At 46.6% G+C, this 11,326-nt stretch overlaps 1 protein-coding gene across 3 annotated transcripts in view; it reads left to right on the top strand.

Moving 5' to 3' along the window:
- Positions 1 to 9,844, top strand: part of LOC120896555 (endothelial PAS domain-containing protein 1-like) — a 57,034-nt gene extending 47,190 nt beyond the window's left edge. For all 3 annotated transcript variants that reach the window (XM_040300751.1, XM_040300750.1, XM_040300749.1), the window contains 6 exons: positions 4,324 to 4,595; positions 4,662 to 4,899; positions 6,536 to 6,767; positions 6,860 to 7,996; positions 8,064 to 8,206; positions 8,270 to 9,844. In XM_040300751.1, the coding sequence (XP_040156685.1) occupies positions 4,324 to 4,595; positions 4,662 to 4,899; positions 6,536 to 6,767; positions 6,860 to 7,996; positions 8,064 to 8,206; positions 8,270 to 8,617 (2,370 nt within the window). In that variant the 3' untranslated portion in view covers positions 8,618 to 9,844. The remainder of the gene's footprint in view (positions 1 to 4,323; positions 4,596 to 4,661; positions 4,900 to 6,535; positions 6,768 to 6,859; positions 7,997 to 8,063; positions 8,207 to 8,269) is intronic.
- The last annotated feature ends 1,482 nt before the right edge of the window (positions 9,845 to 11,326 follow it).

Consider the following 11,326-nt stretch of genomic DNA (forward strand, 5'->3'; position numbering starts at 1 on the left):
TTGATTTCTTAAAATCCGTATCTATTTCGAGATTGTTTCGTCGCTATCTAATCACTTTATCTATCAGGGTTTTCTCGCTTCCATTTTTAACCAATCTTTCGGTTGTGTTGTATTGAATAACATGCGTGTCACATTTAAATATATCCATTTATAATTGGATGCGTGATATATCTATGCAAGCTCCCGCTGACAACACTGTGTCCCCCTCTCTCAGCCTGTCCCTCACGGGGGTGAAAGCCGACACAGCTTCGTTTAACTATTCATCTTTCTATCAAATAAGCAAAAAAGCTTCCAAAACAAACCACATAAAACCACCCCAAAAGCACACACACACACAAACACCAGCTGATCACAACCTTGAGTTGCATCGGAAACGATCGGACGCGATCAAGAGAGAGAGAGAGAAAGAGAACAGTCCGTTGATGAAACGCCACTTAAATTGCGTGACTAACATTGGTAGCTTGCAGCGAGATTTGGCATGTTTCTTTCAAGTCAAAAGTACAACAAAACAACAACGTTTAAACGCTTGTCGTAAAGTGAATAGACACACAAAAAAAATTGGCACAAAATGATAACTATCTTAGAGGTTTTGCAATACCGCTCTACTACCACCAATTTCCTTCGCGTGGCGTTCGGCGTTTTGGCGTATCACCCTGCACACATGCAGAGTGGTGCCGATTATCGTGCCTACCCCCCCGTTACTAGCCTCACCGAATTAAGGCTGAGATTGCTTCGTGGGGAGCGGGTCTGTCCACTGCTCTGTCCACGTGTTTGGCGTAGTTTTTTCGCTCTCTCTCTCTCTCTCTCTCTCTCTCTCTGTCTCGTTTTTGTTTTTGTGTTTTCTACGTCCGCCTCCGGTGCATCGAAACTACTAATGTTTACGACGACCGGGGCTACCTTTCCCTTTCGCGGCGGAACACATCACGCTGATTGTGGAGCTTGGCAAGGCTGCACACAACACCACACTGCTGGCAGTTGCAAACTGTCAACTCTTGTGGCGTTTGAGATGGATTTTGGGGTGCTCTGCTCCCCTTCAACCAGCCCAACAAAAAAAAAAAAAACTATAATTTAATGTGTTTTTGATTTTTCATATGTGTCGCTCGCTGTGGCATGAGAATGGAAGAGGGTTGAAATGCAATCAAAAGTAGTTTTAACGCAGTGTCTTGCCCCAACACCGCGCGATAAGTCTGTGGCAGTTTAATGTGTGGCTCCCAGGCAGCTCTGTCGGGGGGTTCCCCTTTTTTGGGGAGCTTTTGATTGCATTGCGAGCGTTACTTTCGGGCGTTGGGGTAACATGCAATGATCCGCCGTTGGCTGGTGAGCTGTTGTGTGCAGGGGAAGGGGTAGGTAAAGGCGGACATGTCAAGGAAAATGTTAAAAATTTGGAGATTTATAACTACAGCGGGTCAAATGAAAATGGACACCTGTAGACAACGTTATAAATTGAAGAAGTTTACAGTATTTTACCATTGCATTCCTATGGCTTTCCACGTCTTGGTCCAATCCAAATCAATTCCTCGCCGACTGCTCATTCAACCATGAATATAGGAATTGTAGGTGCCACACCTCGTGGAATGCAGGATCTAAAGCATTATCGGTCACTAACAGCTGACACATTGCTTCAGCTTACAGAACAACAGTCAAGAACTTGTTTTTAGGAAATTACTCAGAAGAAAGTCCACGACCCCACCATGTTTAATGGACTTGTTTAATGGTCAAAGCCATTTTTCAACCATGTCAAAATTAAACTTTTTGATATTTCTTATCCCAAAGATACTCTTATCTATTCCTGAAGAATGTCATACCAATGTCTCTTCTATTTGTTGATTTAAGTATTCCAAATCGTGACAAAATATTGGATTTCGTGAGGTGCCTCATCAGGCCTTATTTAGTGCCTTATTTAAGGTATTTGATGACATCTAGTCATCGCCAAATGATATAAGAAATAAAATAAATAGCAAAATAAATGAAAACTAGATTTTTTATTGCTTTAATGTTGGTTCTTTTCCCAGTTTTTTGCTTAATAATCACATCAACTCTTTCAGCTACTATAACCTCCTAAAGTATAAACAATTCGAGTTGCAGAGCGTGAGATCCGCAGTAGTCAAATTCGATCCCCGCAAGGGACCGCACGATTAAAAACTTGTTTTGTTCGTGAATTTTGTATACTTTATGCCAATTTTGTTTACGACTCCGATGTTGTTAATCGATCGAAAACAAATGAGACAAACAAGCGCGACAAGCCACAGTCGAAACGTCTAGAAACAGATGTGTTTGCTTTCGGAATGCTTGATGCTTGTGGTACTAGACAAACTGGTAGCTACTATTAAGTATAACACATAAAGGCGGCTACTTTTAAACCACTCTTCACTTGTCGCATGCTGACGGTGGTGGTGGCATTGCAAATGTCAAGGACTTAATATATAGAGCCGCGAACCAGCCGGCGCAAAAAAAAAAAAAATCAGCAAATCCAAACAACGTTCACAAACAGTGTTCGATCGTGTGCACCAAACAGTAGTCGATCTGAAGGAAGGCCTCCAGTGCACGCGCTTAAGGACGAAGGAACCGATGCTTGCCCCCAAAGGGGGTGGAAAGGAATGCCGCCGTGTGCTTGTGGCGGAACCATTTCCACCGCAGCAGACGCACATATTTCCACGCACAGACGCACACACACACACACACACGCACCGTGGATGCACACGGACGATTGCATCTTTATCGGGAGACTGCAACCCGCACCTCTCTATCAAGCGCCTCCCCAGGTGCCTGGGTGCTGTAGGGGCAACGATGGGGCAAACGTAAACATTCGTGACTACGTGCCTAACAGAAGGATGTCTTCGCTTGTTTGTTTACCGAGCTGGTGTGTGTGTGTGTTCACGTTTTCTCCGCCTGGTGTGTGCTACAGCCAGCTGACCACACCCGCCCAAGGTCACCGGGGGCGCATACAATTCGCGAACTGAAAGCGAAACAGCAGAGAAGGCAGCCTGTTGATTCCTTTCCTCCGATCTCTTACGGACCTTTCAGCTTTGGCGGCCTGTAAAAAGATTGCTGTAAATTTCTCCTCATGTTTTCCACAAAGCTTTGGTTGTGATACCGGTTTTTGCAACCGAGACACCAAATAAAAATGAATTCAAACACGCCAAAACGACACTGCGCGAATAACGCAAGTGTGTGCTGATTCGATTAGGGTGAACCAAAAAAACAAAACAAGCAAAACTGGCCTAAACCTGAATTGTAACATGTTTGGAATGGAATTAAAGCTGTCCGTTACGGCGGGCTAGCGATGGGTGGGTTATGTTTTATGCGTTTTTTTCTCGAAAAAACAGCATTCCCAAACACATGCTGAAACGTTTGCATAATATGATTAGCAGGAGAGATACAATGATTTTACTTCCCATTTTCCACTGCCCTGCATCGAGCAGCGAAATGTCACACCCGGTGGCGAGATATTTGTGTGTAAAGAAATTGTGCCGCTAATATATAGCTACACTTGCCCGGGGTTTGGGCCAATAGTCCCTTGCCAAACGACGAGGGGACGTGCATTGCTTTCGTAACCGGCTCGTACAAAGACGATGGCCGGAAACATCCCAGCTCATGTGGAACGGTGATTCAGTTCCATCTCGGTGGGTCGCGGTGGCACCACCAAAGCGCGCGGCCCGCAAACAACAACGCCGATTGCAAATACTTATCAACGGGCGCAAGATGATGGATTAGTGGCAATCACGGCCCTCGCTCCCATCCCCAAAAGTGCAAGAGTCCAGTCGGTTCGCTCGCTCGCTGCCCCGACCGTGTGGTTTGTCTTGTTTTTGATTAGATGCTCGGTGCTCGGGCTCTCGGTACGGCATAACGATAAGCAAAAAGGAACAAAATAATAATGTCTTTTGCGAGCGATACGACCCCAAAAAAAAGCACCTTTCATGTTTGACTGTAAGTGTGTTCACAGCTCAAGAAGACGCTACAGCGCTCGATAATGAGTATCATTTTTTATTCGATTCCGTTAATGAATTGGTCTCTCTCTCTCTCTCTCTCTCTCTCTGTTTGTCTCGACTGTTTGGCAAAATTAATCCTCCTGTTACAGCCACATTTTATTACAACATATTAAATTTCATTTTATTTACCGGTTTTATTAGGCACTTGGAAGCAATTTTGCCTCCAAACCAAAGGTTCTTTGGTACGCTCGTCCCCGTTATCAGTGTCGCTAAATGATTGTACCGGAAACATGTATTGCCGCAAAGAACAGAAAGGCGAAGAAAAATACCAAAACAAACCAATTAATCCCGTATGTTTTTTGTTTGTTTTTGCCTCACTCTTCCGATCTCGCAGACTGATCTTTACGGGCAAAATCTCTTCAACCTTACCCACCCGGACGATCATGCGCTGCTCAAGCAGCAGCTCATCCCGTCGAACCTGGTCAACATGTTCGACAACGGCGGTCCGAGCACCAGCTGTGGTGCCCCACCGGCCCTGCTTGGCTCCGGGGAGGGTGGATCCGGCACGCACGGTACCGATGGGGGCGGTGAGTTCCAGCGATCGTACGACGACGAGGAGGAAATCGACCGAAAGCTGCGGCAGGATCATCGGAGGTTTACCATCAGGTAAGAGATTTCTTTTTAACCTCAGCGACAACAGTTGTTTCACCGGTTTGCTGTTTGCTTGCGCAGGATGGCCCGGGCTGGACCGCGATCGGAAGCGACGACCTACGAGCTGGTCACGATCGATGGGTGCTTTCGGCGGGCGGATTCGGCACCGCGTGGCAGCAGCAGCAGCAGCAGCAGCTCCTCCGCCACCAAAGCGGGAGCCGCAGGGGCTGGCGGTACGGCCGGCAGTATGCAAATGATACGGCGGGTGCGGGGCCGCGACGACGCCATACCGCTGCACAGCATCAACGGGAACGATATCGTAAGTGTTTGACATTTCCCTATGCAAATGAGGTTCGCTGGGGGAAAAAAAGAACTGAATGAATGTTTTGTTTGTCCGGGTTTAAAAATAGATGTTTATTTGTTTACTTTTGTGTGCGAGGGATGTCACTATACATGTCCTTCTCGGTTGTGAAAGGTGGGTAGTGTTTGGAAATGTTTATAGACGTTTAGAGCTGCATCACCTGCTTAATAGACCACGCCCTGGCTGGTTAAAGCGCTAAGAGTACTTAATCTTTGCGCATCATGAAAGGTTGTATATGATGAGACACGGACAACTCCGAACAAGTTGAATGATCGTAATGGATCTGTTTTTGTCTTACTAGTCGATGTAAATCACCACGTCCTTCGAAGACATCCCGGCCTATTATAGGCTTTCGAGACTTATTCAGTTGCCGGATAGTTAGTGCTTGCTACGGGGAGACGGTACATTCTAGACTGGAACTCATGGTTTTTTTTACATTTGGACAGGAAATGGCACTTGTCGTTTTCTCTTCTGATATTTCAAATAACTTCAATCTTAAGATTTATACATTCGGGTCTTCTTCATGAATATTTTTTCGAGGATTTGTTGGTTTTCTGGACATCCGCAGTCATCAAACAATTCCAACTTGTCCCTATCGAGAAACGTTCCAAATAACAATGTGCTCTCTGGAGCGCCCACAAGATTCTGATCGACTCCGTGTTCGATTCCGACTCTTGCAAAAGCAGAACTACTAGTTCCACCTGGAGTCGAAGTCGTCCGCAGTCGGAGGTGGAGTTGTCCGAAGACGGAATCATCCGGAATCGGAGTCATCCAAAGTCGGAGGGGTCATAAGTAGGAGTCGTTTGGAGTCTGAATCGGCCGGAGTAAGCCGGAATCAGAATCATACTAGAATTGAAGTCGCCCGGAGTTGCCTAGAGTCGATCAGTGGTAGGCCGGTATTTCATTTTTTTAAAGTTTTTTTTTCGTTTATTGCTTTGCCGAAGTGAAGAAGAGATGCTTTGTGTGTGCACTTCGTAAACAGGCCTTTGTAGCTTAGCGAATACTACAATGTTTTGCGACAGCATCCTTGCTTGGTCCATCTCTAGCCCCGACACGCACCTACTGCGATTCCGACCAACTCCGGATGACTTCGACTCCGGACGACTTCGACTTCGCATGACTGCAACTCCGGACCACTCCGACCCAGAACGAATCCGAATCCGTCTTTGGAAGACTCCGATTTCGAGTGACTCCAACTCCGTATGAATTCGACTCAGAATGACTTCAACTCAGACTCCGGATGATTCTTACTCCGAGTCTGGATGACTCCGACTCTGAATGATTCCGACTCCGGATGATTCCGACTCCGGACGATTTTAAATGGTTCTGGACGGCTCCAAATAGTGTTGGTTGGAACTACCTTCAGGAGTCGGTTCCGTCATTTTAGAAGTCTGATTGGAGTTGACTCGTGATTTTTGCCAACTCTACTCATCACTAGTATGTACCATAACTAACCCTTCAAAAATGACCAATAATCAACATCATATTGTAGCTACATATCGTACACTGTAAAGACTATTCGGCTATATGCTATATACTATATACTAACAGTCTACACCACTTCACTCTCCTTGCCATCCCTCTTCGTTTGCAGGTTCTGATTGCTTTAGCGCGTGTGATGAAGGTGCCATCTATCTGTGATCGATTGATTGAGGCTTGCAAATATGAGTACAAAACACGTCACCTGATCGACGGCCGGATAGTGCAGTGCGATCAGCGCATCTCGATAGTGGCCGGCTACCTGACCGACGAAGTGTCCGGCCTGTCCCCGTTCACCTTTATGCATCGGGATGACGTCCGATGGGTGATAGTAGCGTTACGACAAAGTGAGTTGACTAGGTGTTGGCTGTTTTTCTTCTCATCTCTTTCCATTCTAACTGTTATTTTTTCGTTTTCATTCTTTTCCACCTCCCTCCAGTGTATGACTATAATCAAAACGGCGAATCCTGCTACCGGCTGATGTCGCGCACCGGGGACTTTATCTATCTGAAGACGCGCGGCTACCTGGAGGTGGATAGCGATACCAAAGTGGTGCAGTCGTTCGTCTGCATCAACACGCTCGTGTCGGAGGAGGAGGGCCAGCGGCTGGTGCGCGAGATGAAGCGCAAGTTCTCCGTGATCGTCGACAAGGTGGAGCTGCCGGACGAGAGCGGCGAGCCGGTGGTCGAGAACCCGAAGCAGATCGAGGAGGCGGTCATGAATCTGATCACCAACCTGCAGCCGGACAGCGAGGACAAGCTGCTCAACACGATGCCGGCCTCGCCGGCCAGCAGCATCAAGTCGGGGTACGGGGAGGGTGCCCCCCTCGCGATAGTGGCACCGGAGAAGAACTCGGTCAAGTCGGCGATCGTGAAAAGCATCAACGTGGTGTCGATTGCGGCGAAAACGATGCGCGAAGGCCGCTGCTCGTCCGTGTCGGGCGGCGACTGGTCCCCGATGGGGGGCGATCAGCAGAACAGCAACGGGAGCAGCAGCACGGCCAGTAGTAGCGTCAGCACCGGCATGCCCAGTCCGTCCCGATCGGCGTTTGCCGATGGCATTGGTTCGCCACCACCGCCACCACCACCACCTCCATCGTCGCTGTCACCGGGCGGCGTGCAAAGGCCCACGGTGCTGCAGAAGCTCGATCCACAGCTGTCGGAGGAAGCGGCGGCGGTCGGTGCGAACGTGGAGCAGCGCGTGCCACCGCTGCCCAACTCGCAGCACTACTTCACGCAACCGTTCTCACCGTCGGGCGGTACGACGCCCGTGCCGGTATCGCTGCTCTCACCCGCCTCGTCCCACTACAGCCAGCGCAGTGCGCGAAGTCCGTACGGTGGTTGTGGCAGCGGCATTGCTTCCCCTCCGGCCGCAATACACGGTGGTGGTAGTCGAACAACGACCGTGCTGAAGCGAACGTACAGCAACAGCAGCATCAACAGCTTAAACTCGCTGGACAACTATGGCGATGGTGGTGAGGCTGGTACGGGCGACAGTGGCAAGCGGGCGAGGATGCATGCGCTGGGCAACAGCGATCTGGCCAACTGCTTTAGCGATCTTATCAACCCTGGCTCTGGTAAGTGGCGACAAATTAGCTCACATGCTCAGCAAGGATAATTTGAGCTTTCAACTTTCACCTGTAGATCTTACATCGCTGCTGCCGAACTCGTTCGAAGCGCTCGATCAGTCTTTGCTGACGATGGAAACGACGACGACCATCATACGGGACCGAGTGAGCGGCTACTCCAGCTTGCATGAGTCGCAAAATCGGTTGGATCGAATAGTGGTGCGTAACGAAGGGCGGACAGGCAAACAGGCACCAATTAACTCTCTTTATCTCCAACTCCAGGAAGAGCATCAGGAGCAGCGCGAAATGTTACAGTCAATTCAGCAAGAGTACCAGTTGCAGATGCAGTCCAACGGGACGGGGAGCGATGCAATAGAGGCGGACAATGGTAGTGTAGGTGGTGGTGGTGGTGGTGGTGGTGGCGATGAACCGAACGGAATGCTGTGCAATTCCCTCAGCCAAAGGGTCAGTACGATCACCAGCACGATGGCGGCCGCCGCCACACCGTTAATGATGCCTTCCGTCATCACGTCGAGTGTTGGGCAGCAGCAGCAGCAGCGGACGGCTGCAACGGGGAGCGCTGGACCGGTGGCTGGCACTGCACGATCGGAAAAGGATGCAGGGAGTTAATGTTCATCAATTCGAACGATCCTTTTTCGCCGTTGGCGCTGTAAATCTCATCACAGAACGTACTTTTCGTCCAATGATTGGACACCTTTTTTGCTCCGGTTTTTAGTTCTTCCCCTCTACCCCGACTACTTCCACTTGCTTCCGTTCGTGGATTTAGTTTTTATTTTACCTTTCTATTACACCATTTCTTTTCGCTTGCAAACAACCACCGAGGTGCAAGAGCGAACCCGTCGTGCGAACATTTTTACCATGGGAAAAAGGACGTTTGGTGCATAAACGCAACAAACGTTGGTTGTTATTATTTCGAATAGAAGCGAACAGAGGAGAAGGAGAAAGTGCTAACGAGAATGGGTTTTAGGAACGTTGTAAACGTGCAGAATGGTGGCAAACTATTCAATACAGGCTCAATGTTGGGTGATGGATCTTTCTCCTTTACCCCCTTTCCTGCTGCTAAAAAGCAAAACATTTTAAGTCAACGAATTCAAACAGGTCAAACAAACAAACAACGGCACGGATGTTGATGAATGTTGTACATATTTATACACACCATGTATATTTACATGAGTTTTTTTTTTTTTTTGGGAAGTGATGATATAAAGTATTCTCTTATGCGTTAGTGAGTGCGAGAAGCTTGGTTTTCTCGCTTAGGAGACACTGAATTCCCTTTATGTACCATACCCTTACACCATTTCGGACCAGCTCTGTGACGTGAATCCAAATTATTGTTGTGCTAGAGTTGGTAAACCTATTGGCGTGTGCGTCGTCGGGGGAGCGTGTTCTTTCCAAAACGTGGAGTGGTCCAACGTCCAACGACGACGCTTGATTACACACTGACACACACACACTTGTATAGGATTAGCAAACTGTTTCCGTTGTAGGCTAGGGTATAATTTGGAATAGGAAAAGCTCTATGAGGTGCGGATGTGTGTGTGTTTTGTGTGCAAACGGTAAGGAGAAGAGATTTCGTGTCTAGTTTTAATTCGTTTACCCATGCGGACGCGTGATCGAGTAAGGTATGGTTTTGTTTTTGCTAGCGTTTAAAAATGTGTAAAATTCAACCCACTCTTCATCCCGGGAAGAGCAACGGGTATGCTGTGTGTAAAATACCGTATACCATAAGTCCCATACGAATGTAATTTATCCAACGCACGGAAACCAGGTCTTCATCCGGGGCACAGCTTGTTATACAACTGGAAGAAAGCGATATATTTTTATTGTTTTCCTTTATTTGTTTTGTTTTTAAAAAAGAGAGAAAGAAACGAATGTGTATGTGTGTGAGTGTGTGAGAGAGAGATAGAAAGGATAGTAAAATCGTTTAATAAGAAGTTTATTTAGACGCTGTTAGGACGGGTGTTTAATAGTCGTTGGATAGGCGCGGGCGATCGCCGAATACACAAAGAAACAAGTTACTGATACTGATGCTAAGGTGTAATTAGTAGAATTGGAACAAAGTTACTTTTTATATGTAGGTGTGCGTGTGTATGTGTGAATGTGAATGTGTGTGAGAGTGTATTGAAGCTAAATAAGGGGCAAAAGGCATATAGAGGCGAAACAAAATGAAAAAAAGCCGTGGACGTCACAAAAATGTCCACCTCTTTTTTTAATGTTTCCGTTGTGTTTGTTGGTGTGTGTGTGTACGAACGAATGTATGCAGCGAAAAAAAAACCTGGTCAATTCCAGCAATTGTGTAGTAGGAGTTATAACAAATTAAAATAGAAGAAAAAGGGAAAACTAAACCATACTGATGTAACGATTCTGTGCCTGCCTGCTAGAAGAGGATCGAACGGGAGAGAAAGGACAGCACAGGAAGCAACTCAATATGACTATGATATTTATTTTACCTTTTGTTTGTTTGTTTGCGTATTTACCTTTTTAATTTCAAACTCATGCTCACACAGAAATTGGGAAAGTTGGCAGTTTGAAATACAAATCAAGCTAGATGTAACCACTTTAATTCAGGAGCAGAAAAAGGGAACAGGAAGTATAAGCAGAGGATTAGTTGTGAGCTATTTGTACACCGATTAATTAGCCTTATAAGATACAAACACAGACACGAACCCACACACACACACACACATCGAAACATGATATTCTGAGGCAATATTAGTTAAAACAGCTCAGTTGTAGTGATTTTAGAGAAGGTTAGCAATTCACAAGGGCCAATTCATTGTCATTCAGAGTGGCAAACGGCAACACAAAAACACACAGGAAGAGAGAGAGACACTCCAAGCAGGAAGCAATGTCCCTCCAACATTTGGCAGTGTCCTTCCTTTGAGTGGGATTGTGTGGCCATTTGTCGGCCTGCTGGCAGAACGAGTTTCTTTACCTTATTCTATTCCATTTTCCGTTTTTCCACAACCCGGCCAAATTAGGGCAGCGGTTCCGAAGGTATGCAAGCAAACCAAAAGAGCAAAAGCAAAACAAGAAGAAGACAAAAAACAAACAAACAAAGCATGTTTTACAACAACTACAGCAACAACAATAACACTCAAGAAAAGAATAATAAAAAGAGAAACACAATACCAATTGAACAAAAGAAGAGCAAAACACAATCATTAAATAGAGAAGATAGCGAAGAACAACAACAGCAGAAAAAAAACGTTCCGAAAACAGTGTCATCAGAATATAACGAAAAGGGGAAAGAAAGAAGATAAGTACGCGTTTGACTTTTTCACAGTTATTTATTTGCTTGTACATGGTTGCACTAAA

The sequence above is a fragment of the Anopheles arabiensis genome, chromosome 2 (assembly GCF_016920715.1).
Source record: "Anopheles arabiensis isolate DONGOLA chromosome 2, AaraD3, whole genome shotgun sequence".
Lineage (NCBI taxonomy): Eukaryota > Metazoa > Arthropoda > Insecta > Diptera > Culicidae > Anopheles > Anopheles arabiensis.